Source organism: Melanerpes formicivorus, unplaced genomic scaffold, assembly GCF_026170545.1.
Source record: "Melanerpes formicivorus ecotype bairdi unplaced genomic scaffold, bMelFor1.0.p_v2 SCAF_58, whole genome shotgun sequence".
Classification (NCBI taxonomy): Eukaryota; Metazoa; Chordata; class Aves; order Piciformes; family Picidae; genus Melanerpes; species Melanerpes formicivorus.
In genome coordinates, this window is record NW_027142410.1 from 3,651,149 (window position 1) to 3,669,963 (window position 18,815).

Genomic DNA, 18,815 nt, shown 5'->3' on the forward strand with positions numbered 1-18,815 from the left:
AAATGGGATTCCTAGGTAAATGTTGGTGGTATTTTATCCTTTAGGATAGGAGGAGAGTCAGATAGCTTGATATTTACTCTTGTATCTCTTTAGGATTCCTCCCCTCTTCTCCCGCCCCCTTCCCTGCTTTTTAGTGGAATATAAGTTTGTTTTCATACACACACACCCCCTCCTCTAGTTGCTGTAATGGTACTCTTTCCATCAGTAGTCACACCAAAGTAGCCCAAACCATTCATGCTTTGGACAAAGATCCTGGCAACAGGGAGGCAGAATACCTAGTAGTATTACAAACACCATGAGATTGATCATCTTAGTCACAATATAGCTTTATCAGACCTGGTGACAAGATAGATTTATTCTGTGGTAGAGAACCACATCCCAGAACTAAGGTAGAGTCTCAACATAATTGTATGTCAGACAAAAGGCATCATAAAAGTAAGCCTAATATTCTGCCCATGTGTAATTATGTTCCTCTGACCTTGCAGCATACTGTAGTTTGAAGAGTGTGAGACTGTAAATACATATAAGAATATTGTCTCAAATTAGCCTTTTTGGGCTTGCTCAAGGTATTATACACACAGCAGTAGCACCCCAGGCCAGTGGCACCTCTTGTGTGTGTAATTAGTGCACTATCTGCTACTGTCCTTACTGAATAATAATTACCAAAATATCTAGTGATTCTCTTGAAAGCAAGCAAGCTTGGTGTTAGTAACTGACAACATTGCTGTATTTAGTGCTGTATTTAGCATTGGCATGGCCTCACCTTGAATGTTGTGTGCAGTTCTGGGACACATAATTTAAGAAGGATCCTTGAAAGTGTCTAGAGTTTGGGCTTGTCTAGCTTGGAGAAAAAGAGGCTGAGGTGCAACCTCATTGCTCTTTACAACTTCCTGAGGAGCAAAGTGGTGAGGGAGGTGCCTATCTCTTCTCCCTGGTATCCAATGATAGGATGCATGGAAACAGTTCAAAGCTGCACTCATGGAGGTTCAGACTGGACAACAGGAAGTATTTCTTTACCAAGAAGGTGGTCAAACACTAAAACAGGCTTTCTAGAGAGGTGGTTGATGCCCCAGGCCTCTCAATGTTTAAGAGGCATTTAGACAATGCCTTTCTAATATGCTTTAACTTTTGTTCAGCCCTGAAATGGTCAGGCAGCTAGACTAGATGATCATCATATGTCTCTTCCAACTGAAACAGCCTATTGAATTCCATTCTAAAAAATACTAACTGTGATAGCTCCAAGCAGGAAACAGTGTAGGTGCCTCTGCACATGCTCAGCATGGGGATGGTACTGCTAGGAGACAAATTACAAGAGGGATATAGACGTGCTGGAACGTGTCCAGAGAAGGGCCAGGAGGATGCTCAGAGGGCTGGAGCACCTCTCCTATGAGGACAGACTGAAGGAGTTGGGGCTGTTCAGTCTGCAGAAGAGAAGGCTCCAAGGTGACCTCATGGTGGCCTTCCAGTATCTGAAGGGGGCCTACAAGAAGGCTGGGGAGGGACTTGTCAGGATCTCAGGTAGTGACAGGACTAGGGGGAATGGAATGAAGCTGGAAGTGGGGAGATTCAGGCTGGATGTGAGGAGGAAGTTCTTCCCCATGAGAGTGGTGAAGCCCTGGAATGGGTTGTCCAGGGAGGTGGTTGGGGCACCGTCCCTGGAGGTGTTTAAGGCCAGGCTGGACGAGGCTCTGGCCAGGCTGATCTAGTGTGGGATGTCCCTGCCCATGGCAGGGGGGTTGGAACTAGATGATCCTTGTGGTCCCTTCCAACCCTGATACTATGATACTATGAAATGGAGTGGAGATAGGTAGTACACCTCTTTGATGGAGATAACTTGAATAACAGTGTAAGAGTTTTCTTTGGGATTAATACATAGAACATTTAAATCAATGCAAGTCTTCAGATCTGCTTTAAGAAGGTTGGTATCTGGGCCTCTTCAGTTACAAATCTTGAAATGTGTTCCCTTTAAAGCATATGAAAACTAAAAGATATTTACTTCTATGTAATTTAACTGGTGTTTTGTTGTTGATTCCTGATGAACTCACAGTATCACAGTATCACCAAGGTTGGAAGAGACCTCAAAGATCATCAAGTCCAATCTGTTACCACAGACCTCGTGACTAGACCATGGCACTGAGTGCCACATCCAATCCCCCCTTGAACACCTCCAGGGATGGTGACTCCACCACCTCCCTGGGCAGCGCATTCCAATGACGAACGACTCTCTCTGTGAAGAATTTTCTCCTCACCTTCAGCCTAAACTTCCCCTGGAAGAACTCCATAGGTTCTGTCTTCAGTGATGACAATGTCTGCAGACCTAGACATGAAACTTGAAACAGTGTAAAGTTATATTTTTTTATAATGGTTTCTCTTCCTGGGAATGTAGGCTGCAGAGGGAAGAAGGGAAGTGCTGCTTTAAATTACTCCTCTTGCTGTTTTTTGCTAATGGGTACAGATCCATGATGAATGCTGTGTATTACAAATTGCTTGTTAAGAGAAGATTTGCTAGTCAGGTTGATGTATATTTTCAAAACCAGTTTGTGTTTTCTGATAGTGGTTGTCACCTTTTGTGTATGTCATTCTGAGTCTCAGGATGGAAGCAACCAATATAATGTTGTTACACTTGGGGAGAAAGCTGTAGAATCTGGGTCTTCGTTTTCAGTAGTAGTTTTGCCCTTCATTTCCTAATATGTGAGAAGATGCACAGGTAATTACAGTTACAATACAAAAAAGCTCCAACACCAAAAACCAATCCCTAAAGCCTCACAATTCAAGAAGTGGTTATGTACAGCTATTTCAGGACTTGTGTGGATGACTGAACCTTAATTACTCAGCATAGTTACTGGTAGGCCTGGAGCACAGGACACTTGTAAGGTTCACCATCCAACACTGTCTGCAGACAGCAGCCTTCTCTGCAGGTAGAGGGGAAGTGCTGGTACCATCAGCTGTGTGGTAGGACTCTTGTCTTCCCCTTTCTTGTATGCTTCATCATGTAAGATCTGTTAGTCCCTGAGCTGATCCTTCCTTGGATTTCTTACTTGCCTTGAAAGTGCTTTTTTTTTGTTGGTCTCCAACACCAGGTGAATCTCCTTGTGGAAGCCTTGTTTTGAAATTCTGTAATTTCTGGTCGCTGTTTGATTGATGTATTTGTGCCCTTACTATGCAGCTTTAATATGCCAATTTGGTGCTCTAGAAACCATAATGAAGTACGGAAGATTCTAGGTCATGCACAAAAAAAACCCAACAAGCTGCCAAAGGATGCCTTAGATACTTTGTGCGTTTTGGGCCAGGCCCCAGGGTCAGCGTGAGGCTCGCAGCGCCCCCCTCCCCGTGCCATCCTGCACCTGCCGAGCCGGGGTGCTTATGCTTATCGCCGCTGCGGCTGGGCCGGCGGGGAGGCTGGCAGAGGGTAAGGGCGGCTGGGGGAGGCATCGGCTGGGGGAGGCATCGGCTAGGGCAGGCATCAGCTAGGGCTGTCACCTTGGGCCTTTCCTAGCCTCCCCATGCCGAGGCCGCTGGCTTTCAGCGGCCAAGGGTGGGCAGGGGTCGGTGCTGCCGGGCGGGGCCGGCGCGATCGTCGTCTCTCCTCGCGGGCGGGTGCGGCGGGGAAGCGCTTCCCGCCTGGCCGCACCGGCAGCCGCTGTCCCCCTCCTTCCCGCCCCGGTTATGAAACCGCGGGGGAGGGGTTGGCTGCCACCCGCCGTTCTCGGCCGTGCCGGAGAACGCAGGCTGCTGGAACGCAGGTGAGAGCGGGGCGGCCTTTCCCGCCCAGGCCGCAGGGGAGCCGGGCTGCGGCCGAGCCTGGGGCCTGGCGGGCCGCGGCCCTGAGGGGCAGCCCCGCGGGCCCGCTGAGAGCCGGCCGAGCGGGGTGGGCGCTCTTCGGGGAATTCGCGCGGTGCCTGCCGAGCTGTATTTAACGCGGCCAGATAAGCCTTCATAGCCATTCACGGATGGCGTTCAGATTCCTAAATAAGTTTAGCACTAGCACAGTATCAGCCTCTACGAGGCTCCTCGCAGAGGCTCTTCTAGGGGGATCCCCAGCTGCAAAGAGCGTGTGACGCATCGCCTGCCAGCTACGAGGAGGGCTGTGGGAGGCCCGCGATTTTTGTCGGGGTTTGCTCGTCAAAACACCAGATAGGAGCCAGTGCCTCCAATCTCTGGTCAGAAGAGCAGTTCAAGTGTTGTTGCCAGCTCGTGTAGGAGCCTAATATCAGGTGGTAGTTGTGAGGAATGTGGCTGTTAAATAGGAAGCGCCTTCTGAACATACTTAGTGGAAGACTGGTTGGCCGTGGCCATCACCATAAAAGCTCTGACGTTTTTCGTATCCAAATGTAAAGAACTCGGTGTGAACTACTAGACAAGCAGTTAGGAGCCCACATGGTTTCACAGATGTACTTTTTGCAGTTCTGTGGAAGCTTGCAAGTTTGCTAAAAGCACATCTGTCAAAACATACTCTAATGCTTTAAGATGCATTAATTTTCATAGGTGAACAAAGAAGAGTTTATTAAATCTGTTTCACTCCAGCAGAGCACAACAAAAAGCTAGTGTCACGCTGAAGGAAGAGGGTACAGGTATAATCATTACTTTAAGACCACTGGGATATGTTTCATTCCAGTTTTGCTCTCTGTCCTCTAGTTAAAAGTGTATGACAGTCTTACCTTCCATGCTGTTTGCTTTTAGTGGTCAGACAGAATGGCTCCAGTGAACCAGCCAAAGGACAAAAAGCATGAGAAGACGCTTGAGCACTGGACGGAAGAAGCAAAATCATCTGGGAAGAGGAAACTGGACTATGAGGAACTAGGGAATGAGCCACAAGCAAAAAGATTGTTTGTGAGAAAAACATCCAAACCCCCAGAGAAAATGGGTAATGTTTCCTTGGATCCTTACTGTTTCTCCCAACCAGATTTACCCTAAATAACCTTTACTAATCACTTTCCATGTGCATTTTTTCCTTTAGTATGTAACTTACAATTTCTTACAGATGTTTGATATATGAGGAGAGATGCCGTAAGTTCTAAGGTACTGGAGTGGACATAGAGAAAATTGTGTAGACTTGACCTAGAGTAAGGACTATTTTCATATAATCGTTTAGGTTGAAAAGCCCCTTATGATACCAAGTCCAGCCATTAACCTAACACTGCCAAGTCTACCACTAAACCATGTCTCTAAGCATGATGACTGTGTGCCTTTTAAATCCTTCCAAGGCTGGTGACTGCATCACTTTGCTGAGCAGCCTGTCCTAATCCTTAACCCTTTTTGGGGAAGAAATTGTTCCTAATGTACAATCTAAACCTCCCCTCATGCAACTCGAGGTTGTTTCCTGTTGTCTTACCACTCATTTCTTCTGGCAGGAGACCAAAACCCACTTTGCTACAAGCTCCTTTCACGTAGCTGCAGAGAACGAGGTGGTCTGCCCTGAGCCTCTCTTTTTCAGATGCAATCTTTAGTTCCACTGTTTGTTTAGGAGGTCACTGGAGTTACTGCTTTGTAAAATGCTTTCTGTACAGTTTTGGCTTTAAGGATCCAGAAATGACTGAAGTGTTTTTCCACCATCACAGGTACAGGAGTGCTACTATTTTGTACATTTATGTTTTCTGGAATGGAGCAGTTGATGTTGAGGCAAAATACTCTGTTTGAAAGGAGTTCCATGTATAATTGTGGATAGTTAAAGTGTCTTCTGTAGGCAGTTTGTCTACATGCTTGAAGTTACAATGAAAATCTTGATTTTCACATTTGGCAAGTATCTGTAAGATTCAGAGGAAATTTGATGTAGCTTGTGCTTAGAAAAATATGAGGCAAATCATAGCACCAGAACAAGAGGACACAGTCACAAACTGCACCAGGGGAAGTTTAGGCTTGAGGTGAGGCAAAAGTTCTTCCCAGAGAGAGCTGTTAGCCAGCCATTGGAATGTGATGCCCAGGAAGGTGGTGGAGTCACCATCCCTGGAGGTTTTCAAGAGGGGATTGGACCTGGCACTTGGTGCCATGGTTTAGGTAGTCATGAGGTCTTCGTTGACAGGTTGGACTTGATGATCCTTGAGGTCTTTTCCAACCTTATTGATTCTATGAATTTCCTCTTAAAACTCTTTGTTGTATTTGAGCTTTTCCTTTCTGTGTTCCAATTTTGATTTTTGTGTTTTGGAATGTTATTTATTTTTCCTGAGCCATCTAGGAGAGGTTCAGTTTCTTGCAGTTGAACCACCTTTTCACAGGGTTTCTTCCAGAATACATACTAAAAAGGCCTATGGCTTGATCCTTAATGTATTCCCCTTCATAATAAAATGAAGGGTATTTCCTTCACCTCTGGAAAAAGAACTGTGGATGCTAATTCTGTGAAAAACAAACAAAAGAATTAAAATGTAACTGCTTCTGTTCCTAATTCAGCAGGTGTGATGAGTGTTAGCATTGTGTTGGCATGTGAACAAAGAAGTTTCGTTTGAAACCTTTGCATTTTTAGGCTCCAGCGTTGCATTAAAGAAAGATTTTGTTTAGGTTGTAGTCATATGGAATGATTCCTCTGTTTTCAGGCTTCTGGGTTTTGTTTATAAATACCCTTATACGAAAATAGCATTTTTGTTGCTCAGGAAATGCATTTGACATCTAGAGCCCTTGGGGTGTTACAGACCATTGCCATGGGGGTAATTAGATCAGAGACATGGGGCTGAACAGATCTGGGTTTTTTTTTTATGTAAAGGTCTCTGAAGATAAAAATTTGGAACATGAATAACATGTAGAAGCATGCTGTACTCTCAGCAAAAAGTTTTTCAGGTGATGAGGTGTCAGCAAGCCTATTATGAAACCCAAAACTCTCAGTATTGCAGGCAGACTGTATGGGCCACAGCACAAGCAGATGGAAAATTCTGATTCACAAGCAGACATTTCAGGAACTCTGTGTGAACTCATGTTGCTTCGCTTGGGGAATTTTCAGGTGTCTGCATTTCTGCTGGTCACACATGACCTTCCCTTTGCTGTCCCCTGGGGCTTACCACCTCCCATGGCATATTTCCAAGTTGTTGGGACTTTTGATTGTTTCATTGTATTTTGGGTATGAACCGTTCCAAGTGCATACTGTCCAAGCACCACCTGTGGCACTGCTTTAGTGTTTTCTTGTTGTCTCTTTGATAAATCTTTGGCAAGGAGAAGGAAAGTTTGACAAAAGAAAGCATGCACAAAGCTCTGTCAGTTTATGGGAAGCCCTGAACTCCATAATTGCAGAGGCTGCTGCACCTTAGGCATGTAAGAATTATTTAGAGACTTTTTGTCATGCGGACAAAGCTTTCCGTGGATGTAGCTGCAAATGCAGATGTTTCTCCATGTTGTTTAGTGAATGGACATGACAGGTGTTGGCTCTCAGTAAGTTTTACTGTTTTCCACTCTGGCAGGTTGGAGTGGAGGTAGGTCCACGGTGAAAAACAGCAGAGTCCTTTTCCATCAGCTGGGGCAGCAGTGCAGCATTGTTCATTATCTCTACCAGAACATGCTGGGAGGTTCCATTCGGGCACAGCTCAGGCAGGTGAGGAGTTTATCCTTCTTGACCCATTGGACATCTCAGCTGCCTACATAAAAACACTTTAAGCACAAGCATGGAAACTTTTAAGGGGCTTAAAGTTCTTCACATACAGTTTGTGGTTCCCCTGGCACACCCTTATGTTTCTTAGTCCTGTAAAATACAAGTACTGAGATGGCTTTCCCTTTCAGTTGACCTGGCCCTGTCCATCTACATTTTATTTTCTGTTCTGTGCTTCCTCCAATCATATTGAAACTTAGCCACTCTACCAACTAAGTTACTGCACAGTGCTACTTTTGCATGCTGTTTCATCGTACTATTTTTCTATCCACTCTGCTTTGCTAGTCATGTCATGTTTAGTGTTGATTTTTTCCTCTTCACAAACATACATCAAGTCCACAATATTTTACTGCTTTTCAGAGCCATACTCCTTCTTTCATTTGAAAATCAACTTTTTTTCTGTAACATCCATAGGGAAGCACCTAGGCTGGCTTTATCTTCCAGGTGATTTATCTAATTCAAGTATCCAAACTGTAAAGAGATCACTAGAGTCATGCAAGCAGAACCTGTTCCTCAGCTGGATAGCAACAGAGTCATGTCCTGGTTTCTTATTCCCTATTTCAAGTGTTCTGTTCACTCTTATGCTGTATAATTAAGCTGCAGGTAGTTTGGATGGAGGACCCTAATACTCTAGATGATGTGTAGCATTTTTTGAGTGCTTAGTAAAAACAGAGAGTCCTAAGTCACTTTTACTGATGTGGAGGCTTCTTCTCTCTTTCCTGCTCAAGCCATGAGGCATAGCTGACTCCCTGTACATCATTTAAAGCGTGTATCTCTCAGTTCTTTGTTGCTGTCTGAGTGCTGTGGCTGATGCGGATTTGTGTGGTCACAGGCTGTTTTCCCTTGGGGACAGCATGTTCTCTTCATTCTGCAGAGAGGCTTGGAATTTTGTTTGAACATACTAACACTGATAACAGTTAGAAATTGTTAGCATTCCTCATTTAGAGAATCTTGGGAATCCCTGAAAAAGTAATAATTACATTTTTTAACAGTGTCTGCAGCTGCCCTTTCTGCGTTCTCTAGCCTCATACCGCCTGTTTCGGACAGCAAGTCCCTTTGACAGGAGAGTGACATGTCTGGAATGGCATCCAACACACCCCAGTACTGTAGCCGTTGGTTCCAAAGGTGGAGACATCATCCTGTGGGATTATGAAGTACTTACTAAGACCTGCTTCATAAAAGGGGTAAGTCTTCGGGTGTATGTAATGGATGGGAGAGAGAACCAGAGTAGCAACAAATACTGCAGGTCAAAATTGAGGTCTGTTGGGAGAAGTACAAAAGGTCTTGGGTTTCAGAGTAGCCAGCTGTGGGGCAGGACTGAGATGAAGTAGCATATGGGTTTCTAAGTCTCAGACTGTTCTAGTGGGTAGAAGTGAGTTGTGTTCAGTTCATGATGAAGCATTACTTGGTGTGTGCTCAGTGGAAAAACAATACAGAAACTGGCAAAACTGTTATGCCAGAAACAAGTAGGCAGAGAGGGTCTCTCTCTGTCTGGTTAGGTCTTGATCTTTCTCTGCTCAACTTCTATTCTGTGTCAGATGAAGAAAGTTTTTCAGGTGGGGAGAAACAAAATGCCTTCATCTAAAATGAGAAACTAAGACAGAATGAACGTTTTAGAAAGCTGACATGTCCATTCCTTGCTTTTTTCAGCCATTCCCATTCCAACAGGGGCTCAAAGACTGTAACTTCCCTCCCCTTTCCAAATTAACACAGATGTACAGTGGGAGGAGATCTGCCCTCCAGAAATGCCAGTTATCTCTCTCTTTTTGTAAATAGCGTGGTGCCAGCCAGCCAGAAAATACATTGCTTGGGGAATGAAGTAGTTCAGTTTTGTCCTTCAGGAGAGCAGCCATCATGTGGGAAGGCATGGTTGTCTTGGCCTCCTGGAAGGGTTGAGGTGTTTTCCTCTGTTGTTGTTCAGGACATAGCAGTGAATGCAGGCTTACAGAACACACATGACTCCTTCCCCATCACTCAGTGGATTTTTCTCTTGTTCATCCCCTTCCTTGTAGATGGGAGCTGGAGGGGCCGTCACAGGAATGAAGTTTAACCCTTTTAACCCTAGTCAGCTGTACACTTCGTCAGTTGCCGGCACTACCACTCTTCAGGATTTTAATGGCAATACTGTCCGGGTCTTCACCAGCACCGAGGACTGGGAGTAAGAAATACAGCAATGCTTTGGGCCTCTGTGTCCTGCTGGCGGGAGTGCTACAGAGAGGGAGAGAGAGAGAGAGAGAGAGAGAGGGAGGGAGATGTTTGTCTCTAATGTGTGGGAGCTGGACTTCCTCTTCTCCACATACATGTCCATTATCCTCTGAATTTCAGGGATCCTCTCTCTTCCAAGGAGGCTCACTCTCCCTTTTTATTTTTCCCTGAAATGGGGTGGTGGGTAGGAGAGAACTTTGCTTCTTGAAAAGGAGGGACTCTTTGATGCTGTTTACTTCCTGATTATACATGGGTGGTGTGGGGATGCCAGTGGACTTCCTTAGTGTGTGTTGTTAAATCTCCCATAGTTCTGTGCCTTGGGGACCTTCTCACCTCTTCATCTGTTAGCAGCATTGCTTGTTGTCAGATGTTTTTTACAGGACCATTTCTAGTCCACTCAGGGCTTCTCTGCAGACACCACTGACCTGAAGTGGTGCATGCCATAAGGATCATCCCACCCAGTTCATCCCACTTAACTTTTGGTGCTTACCTAAAATTTAAGAGTCTGGGCTACTTCTGAATTGCTAGAGGCAACTCTTCCTGCCTGTGCTAAGAATCATCCTCTCAGACTTTTTATTTTTTTGTGCTGTGGACTCATAAGGAAGCCTGAGCTCTTCAGTTAGTTACTTCAGATTAGTGCTAAAAGGTAAGTGAAGGAATATGGGCTAGGCTCATCTTTACTTTTCCTCATCTGATTCTTTTTGGGTGGCAGCTTTCATGGCTGGTTTCCAAATTGGCTGTTCCAGCTGCAGTAGGTGAACTGAACTAGTGCTTGGGATTACTAGGCAGGTAAGCAAGAAGGGATAGGCTGGGACCTGGGACATGAGGTTTTTGTGTCCCAGTGGGATGCCTGTCACAGCAGTGATGTTTGGATTTGCCATCCTCTGCTGTCAAGACAGGCAAGCTCTACAAGCAGGCCTGTTTTAATCTTCATTGGCTTCTTGAAATCTAGTATTTACAGTAAGACTTCATTGAGTAGCTGCTTTATGAGCAGGAGATGGTGTGCACTTGAGTATCAAAGAGTTTGAGAATTCCCAGCTATCATCCTTCTTTTCTGTCTCTGTGTAGAGTTTTCCACATTTCCTTAGTATAGATAGATTAGGGGGAAAACCAAAAGAACAATATGGTCACACAGAACATAAGATTCCTGTGCCACGGGATTAGCAGTAGGATTTCTCCTTGCACCACTCTCATCCTGCCTGCTGGTACTTTGAGAAAGACCAGATACAGCACTGGAAGCAGCCTATAGGGAATTGATGAATGAAGTCCATATACGAAAAGCTTCTTGGAGGGCTGTCATGAGATTTTCTTGTGGTTTCTGCATGGAATGGTGCTGGGTTTGCTTGTGATCTTGGGCTGGTCTGAGCCACGTGGTTCACTGCACATTAGTTCTGCCCTCATAGCAGAAGCAGCAAAGTTGCTGATGGGCTTTGCATCTCAGTGTGGTGGGGCTGAACATACAGGCTCAGAATGATTGTGCTCAGGTAGGAAACTTAATAGAAAAAAAGGAGTTCTTATATCCATGCCCTGTCAGAAAGCAGTGCATTGTACTTAGGGAAGCCAGCAATGTGTTCAGAGAGATGAGTGTTTTGTTAAGGTTTTGTCTTCCACTCTAACCTTGATGCCTCTTGGCTTTGTGTGTATTCCAGAAAGGGCCAGGAGATTCTCTCGGAGACATCAAGTTCAGTCCCTATGAGGCTGTGAAGCTTTATGTGGCATCAGGGGATGGCACCCTAAGTCTGCAGGACCTTGAGGGCAGAGCAGTGCAGGTCATCTCCCGTGTCTTGGACTGTGGCCATGAGTACCATAATGTTTGGTGAGAAGGAGGCACTGCAAGGTTGATTCTCTGTTCCTTGGGGTTAATTCTCTGCTGCTTCTTGTGCTCTCTAACATCTTCATCTTTGCCAGTGTTAGGAGACTCTTGGTAAGGATTGGTCCTGAGAGGGACCTTGGGGGACAGGCTCTTGGTCTTGACCTTAGCTATACAGTGTGAGTGACAATCCAAGCAGCCACAGCGCAATTACACTCCTATAGTAGCTGATGATGATGCCTGCACCTTCTGGTGTTGCTTTCTGGTGACGCCATCTCCTGTCTTGCAGATGCTGACTGCTTTTCACTTCATAAATCATAAAGTGTGAGGTGAGAGGAGCTGGATGGCTTCCTCCTCTTCATTGTTATCAGAGTTGGTTTTTGTTTGCAGCGGCTCAGGTTGCATAGAAAAGTCACAAAATACTTGTGCACAGTCCGAGTTTCACGTTAGTGAGTTTACCCTGCTGTACTTCTGGAGGCTTGACTCCAGCATAATTTATCTTTGCAAGTGAAGCTTTCCTGACAAGTTCCCAAAGGACCCCAGCTTTATTCTCACTGCCTTTCCCCTTCCAGCAGAGCTAGGGTTAAGACTTATGTCTTTATCAGGTAAGTCTGTATTCAGTTTTCTTTCTCGGAGCATGAAGTTGAGCCAGTTTGATGTGCAACTTTCCAGTCCAAAGCTTTTCTCTTTTCATTATGGCTGCTTCAGTGTTTTGTAGAAAATGTAATTTTAAAGCTGTTTCTGTACATTTGTCAGTGTCACCAATGTGTTCTGATCTTTCCCAAGGTATGTGTGTCCACGTGCAGCCACGAAGTGGCTCTTAAGCTTCTAGTATATTCCACTGTCCTAATATGTCCATCTACTGAGCACTTCACAAATAACTAGGGAGGTATTTCGTATTTATTCAGTCATTAACAGAAAGCATTGCTGATAAGCCATTCACCTTCCTGATACTCAGGTCCACACTATCAGCCAGGAGATTGCAGTTCAAATCTGTTGCAGTCTCCCTCGTCAGGGACGAGGTGTGAACTGGAGCTCCACTGCCTTTACTTGCCTGTGGGGGGCAGCACTGATTTTGTGTCTTTCCCTCTAGTTGCTGGTACTGCAGTGTTGATGTTTCTGCGAACTGCCGTGCGGTGGTGACAGGAGATAATATGGGCAACGTGGTCCTGCTCAGCACTTCTGGTGAAGAGGTTTGTATGGCTCTGTGCAGTGTTTCCACTACAGGAATCTTCATCGCTTATGTTCTTTCCTGCACTACAGAGACCCTGAAGAGAGGAGCAAGTGCCTTGCAGCTCAGGAGATAAGTCCACCCATTGTCTAGGTGGTGAGAAGTTCTCCACTTCTGCCATGTACATCCTGTGTAATGGTAATAATTCCCAAATAGGAACTGTGTCCTACCACATCCTTAACAGGACCCTTACTGCCCAGAGTTATTACAAGGTGGCCTAAGGATGTGAGTGCCCTCTGCCAACAACCTCCACACTTCCAGAAACGTAATGCTCTGATATAAGTTATTTAGGAGATAGTACTTTGATGTATACCCTTCCATGATCTTGGATTAGGTACTTAACAGGTAACTTTGCAAATGTTGGGATAGAAATTGCACTGCTGCTATTGGACACGAGAGGGCAGGCAGAGGCAGGCTGTGCTCTCCAGTCTGAAGTGGTACAGAAACCTATTTGAAACTTCTCTGCTTGGGCCCTGCTTTCACATCATGACCATTTCTCCTGCATGTAAGGAGAGACATCTGTAAGCGTTTGTCACCCAGGTGGGCCATGGTCAGAGGCAGCTGTGTAACACTGGTCAGGTCAGGTGCAATCCAAATGATTTGTGCTTAATTAAGGTTAGTTGCTTCCTTTCTTATTCTTTTTCTCCTGAAACAATGTGAGCCTTTTCTGCACTTAGGAGATACTCCTTACTGTTGAGAGAGTGTGCCAGTTTCACCCTTTTGATCAGAAGTTACCTCCCTGCTTCAGATATAACTTAATTTGTGGCCATTTTATATTTTATTTGTTCTTGTTAATTGAAATATTGCTCCTACCCTTATGTTTCTTTGCTGATGGATTTCTAGAAGCCAATTATATCTCCTCTCACCTTTTTCATTAAGATAAACACAGCAAGACTTTTTGATTCTTTGCCACATATTATCTTGGCAGCACATTTTCTCTGCCTGTCCTAGTTTGTTTTAATCTTTTTGCAGGTGGAAAACTGGCACTGTATAAAATATACCAGATGTGATCTCCTTCCCCACCATGAGCCAGGGATTGTGTTTTCCTTTCTCATAGCTGTAGTAAAATGGTGGATCAAAGTCCTAGAATTAAATTGTTAGTTCCCAAGGTCATTCTTCTTGTTTTCAGTGGGTAACCTCATGGTGTATTTTAGATACTCTGTAAATGTAAGGCTCTGCATTAGTAGATTATTATTCTACTTCTTTAATTCAGACCTTGATTATTTTTTGATGTGTGACTTTCTGTTTGCAGATATGGAAGCTGAAATTGCACAAGAAGAAAGTGACTCATGTGGAGTTTAACTCCCGGTGTGAGTGGCTCTTGGCCACTGCATCTGTGGATCAGACAGTCAAAATCTGGGACCTCAGAAACATTAAAAACAAAACAAATTTTCTCCATCTGCTTCCTCATGACAAACCTGTCAATGCAGGTGAGTGCATGGGTGTTTGCAGAGAGGCCATCCAGCTCAGGATTTAATTGTTGTGGCAATACTAGCTTTTGCTAAGATTCAAAGTTGTGCAGTAGCTAGTGTTACAGGAAGGAAGGCATTGGGAACATGTGGTTGGAGGCAGGGAAGTGGATAGGGTAGCTGCAGCACAATCTTAGATTCTCCATGCAAACTGTGTTACTGTGCCTCAAGTGGTGAGTGTGGAAGAAGCAGCAGTACCTGAGATTAGAAAACCTGAGTTTATCTGGACAGTTCCTTTGACAAAAGAAGAGCATGGGACTCAAACCTCTGTTTTTTGGGTGTAGTTTTACCAGTTCATGGAAGTCTAAGCAGGTGTCTGTCTCCAACTTTTCCACTAACATTCCATTAGAATGAGCAAGTTCTTTTTGTTGCAATGTCTGTATGGTGATTCAGAAGTGACAGAAGGTGTTCTTTGTGGCTTGCTTTTGTGCTGACAGTTACCTTTCCTTGTAGGAAGGTGTGTGAGTAATGGCTCATAAGGATATTAAAGAATCTGGACGTGGCTCTGGCTGTCAAGTAAAAGAATATGTAGAAGAAAATCATTCTGCTTAGAATGAAGGGACCAGGCAGTCTAAATACCTGCCTATGCTATGCAGTGAAGTGCGGTGGGGCTTCCTTCCAGGGAGCTCCTACTTCCTTACCAGCAGGAGGAAATGACAGAATGGTAGCTAGCTGGCGAGCAAGAGCAGCTGTGTTACAATACAGACTGCTCTCTCTTGTAGCCTGATCCTGGTCTATATTCTGCTGGTCTTAGTTTAAATTGATAGTGATACTATGGTTAGTAGCTGTCCTTTTGTAAGCTGAATTGAGTTCTTCGGTAGTCTCAGGTTTGTTTAAATTAAGCAGAGGCACAAAGCTTTTACCTGAGAACACAGACAAGGAAGCTGCAATGAGAGACTCTGTATACAGGGAGTTCCTAAAGTTGTTTTTATGTTTCTGGTGACTTTGTTTAGAATCTTAACTCTCATGTCAGTTATAGCGATGGCCTGGAAAACTGAGAAAACAATACCATCAGAATGTGTCAGACTGAAACATAAGCATAAGCCCTATGAGGAGAGGCTGAGGGAGCTGGGATTGTTTAGCCTGGAGAAGAGGAGGCTCAGGGGAGACCTCATTGCTCTCTACAACTACCTGAAGGGTGGTTGTAGCCAGGAGGGGGCTGGTCCCTTCTCTCAGGCAACAAGCACCAGAACAAGAGGACACAGTCTCAAGCTGCACCAGGGGAAGTTTAGGCTTGAGGTGAGGAGAAAATTCTTCACAGAGGGAGTTGTTAGCCATTGGAATGTGCTGCCCAGGGAGGTAGTGGAGTCACCATCCCTGGAGGTGTTCAAGAGGGGATTGGATGTGGCACTTGGTGCCATGGTCTAGTCATGAGGTCTGTGGTGACAGGTTGGACTTGATGATCTTTGAGGTCTCTTCCAATGTTATTGATTCTATGATTCTATGATAATGTCTGTTTCTGTGATACTAAAATGAGAATAATGATGTCTTATGCAACCTAGCACTGTGGGTTTCAGCTTACTCTTTGTAAGAGCTTCATGTTTGTTTGAGAGAAGTCTTGTCTGTTGGGACACAGGGCTGTGTACATATCCCTCTTAAAGGAATAGCAATGGGCTTCCAATCAGAAAAATGTTACTTTTCTGTTTCTTGTCAGCCACAGCATTATATTTTTGTTTGCTGTATTGTCCACCTCTCCTAGCTTACTTCAGCCCAACAGATGGTGCCAAACTCCTGAGCACAGACCAGCGCAATGAAATTAGGGTTTACTCATCTTCAGATTGGACCAAGCCACAGCATCTGATCCCACATCCACATCGGCAGTTTCAGCACCTCACGCCTATTAAGGTGAGTTAAACAAGTGCGGTCTGAGGGGAGCACTGGATGCTAGCAGCTGGCTTAAGTCAGAAATGTCTGAGTTCTGGGAAGGGTGGTTGTTCACACTGCTGAAACTCCCAGCAGAGCGCTGTTCTGAGGATACTTGTGTTCCTTAAGCAGTGAATGGGATATGGAAACTTGCTAACACTGCTGGTTTTCTGGTGTTTTTCAGTATGAGCTCACTCCCTTTCTCTTAACTCCCCATCACTCTCTTCTATGATTAGGCAACATGGCATCCTCGCTATGACCTCATTGTAGCAGGTCGCTACCCAGACCCTAAGTTCCCAGGGTACACGGTGAATGAGCTCCGAACTGTGGATGTGTTTGATGGAAACACCGGGGAGATGGTTTGCCAGCTCCATGACCCAAATGCTTCTGGTATCATCTCGGTGAGTGGAGCGCTGTAGCCAAAGGGGACCACTGTGTGCTGAATCACAGCCAAGAGGTACAGGTTAGGACTAGAACAATAGGAGTATACTCCTTACTCGTGACACACTCACGCTTCTGTGGGGGTATGGCTGCCAGTTAAAGCTGCTGACTCAAGCAAGGCTAGTCCAAGAGTAAAAATACTCTTTAGGGAACATTAGCTTTTCCAGATGGTTTGTTGCTGTTATATAAGTGGTGGTGCTCTTATGACTTTGTTATATAAGCAGTGAGGCTCTTACAGACTCTGATTGTGTTTCCATTTTCAGCTCAACAAATTTAACCCCATGGGAGACACGCTGGCTTCTGGCATGGGTAAGTAAAGAGAGCCTGGGGCACTAAGCACAGGTGGGTTCTAGACCTAGAAAAGGCCAGGCTTGTTTCATGAGACTAAAATAAATCGTGAGTGAGGGTTTCCCAGATTTTACAGGCAAGTAGTCCATTATAATTTCTTAACTTGTAACAGGGATCAAGACCTTATTTTCAGTCTTCCACCTTTGCATTTAGGAAACAGGTTGCTAGTTGTCATCTATGAATCATTCCCCAGAGCGGAGTCCGGCAGGGTGAGAAGCCACCCTGCAGCAAGGACCTGATGCCATCTGCCGGTCATGTGTCACTGGCAGAAAGCCAGGGAGGAGGGGGGGAAGCCTTTTCCTGCTAGGCTGTACCCTCTCCCTTCATTTAATTTATCTCATTTCCTGGGCTGCAGAGCAAAGATTATTCAGTTTTTTGCAGGCTCTATGGGATTGAAGGAGCTGGCTATAGATGTAGGTTTTAGACCTGTGGCAGATGAGATTAGGAATTACTGATGTTTCTTAATTAGATCAAATTTCCGTGGCTGTGTGGAGATGGCGTCTGCAATAAACATCTTTGCATCTTCTGTACCTTGGAAATGCCTTTAAACAGACAAAGCATTTTGAATTTCTGGCATTTAAGTGACATAGCCTAAGGTATTATATTTGATGTAGTTTCTGATGCACAGTGTTCCATTTTTCCTCTCAGGTTTTAATATTCTGATCTGGAGCCGGGAGGAGATGGTGGCCAAGAAACAAGAACATCTTTTGAAAGCCATGACAGAACAGGGGATTGGAAGCTGGAGTTTGTCCAGACACAGAGGGCAAAGGCAAGCAAACCCTGGGACAAGCAAACTCAAAGCTAACCTACTGTCTTGGGAGCTGGAGGGGACAAGAACAAAAAGCAATGATTCTAAATCACAGGGAAAGAAGCGAAAAGGGAAGGATCTAGACAACTGATTTTGTATTTTGATCCTTTCTAGATCACAGGGTACAAATTCCATGGTGGCAAGAAGCAGTATAAGCTGTGCAGGGCATTAGACTCCTTGTCCTTCCTCCCTGGATCTGATCTTGCTTTCCTGATTCTCTTTGCTTCCCCTTCTAGAATGTCAGTACTCAGTTCCTCCTGTGAGTGGAGTTAGCTCCCATTTTCTGAGGTGTTAACTTGAAAGATGTGCTCAGATCCTGCTGAAGCAACTGCTCGAGCCTGTCACAACTGCTTATCATCAGCTGTCAGAGGTTACCATTTCCTGTAGTCTGCTGTGGAGCAGCTCTTGGCAGGATCCTTTGCCTGTTCTAATCAAATGGAGCTGAGAAACTCGTTCCTAACGAGATAAACGTCCTGAAAAGGTAGACTGTTCACAGGAGTGGAGTGGTGGGTAGCTTGGATATGCTGGGGAACACCAGCCTCTCCCATATGTAAGCATCTTGGAAAACATGCATTTGCCAAGGTCTCAGGCTTAGTCTACTCTGTGCTTGCAGCTAATTAACTACACCACAAAGAAGCTGATGATGCCAGAGCTCTTCACCTGACTTAAGGGATTCAAGAGCAGTATGGAGCTGGGAACTTACTGATCCTGTAGTTTCTATTTTCAGAGCTGTAGGATTTTTCTTGCAAGTGATGAGGTAATTGTTTTTTTTACTTTTCCCAAGCCTATGCATTTCATGATGTTGGATAAAAGTGTTACAAAGCAGGAATTTCTTCCAAACACCCCTGCTCAGAGCCAAATCTCAAGACTACTGTTAAAAGGTTTGCTTTTTCTACTTTGTTTACAAGGCTGCCTGGGGCCTTGTTGCTGTCCCAGAGGTTGATGGATGGGAAAAGCTCGAGGTCTGCTCAGCTTCCCTCTGTTCACTTTCATAGTTTGGCAGTGTTGATATTAATAAAGTTTTCTACTAAATTAAAATTCTTCTTTGATACGGAGAGTGACTGCTTTGGAGT

At 44.9% G+C, this 18,815-nt stretch overlaps 1 protein-coding gene across 1 annotated transcript; it reads left to right on the forward strand.

Annotated features, from left to right (window-relative positions):
- The first annotated feature begins 3,601 nt into the window (after positions 1-3,601).
- On the forward strand, positions 3,602-18,795 carry DDB2 (damage specific DNA binding protein 2). The gene is given in 13 exon segments (XM_068161536.1): positions 3,602-3,718; positions 3,721-3,743; positions 4,681-4,864; positions 7,383-7,513; positions 8,560-8,751; positions 9,580-9,725; positions 12,676-12,775; positions 14,066-14,243; positions 15,982-16,127; positions 16,382-16,546; positions 16,850-16,895; positions 17,583-17,703; positions 17,979-18,795. Coding segments are annotated over 13 exon segments (1,521 nt in total). The 5' UTR covers positions 3,602-3,666; the 3' UTR covers positions 18,016-18,795.
- The last annotated feature ends 20 nt before the right edge of the window (positions 18,796-18,815 follow it).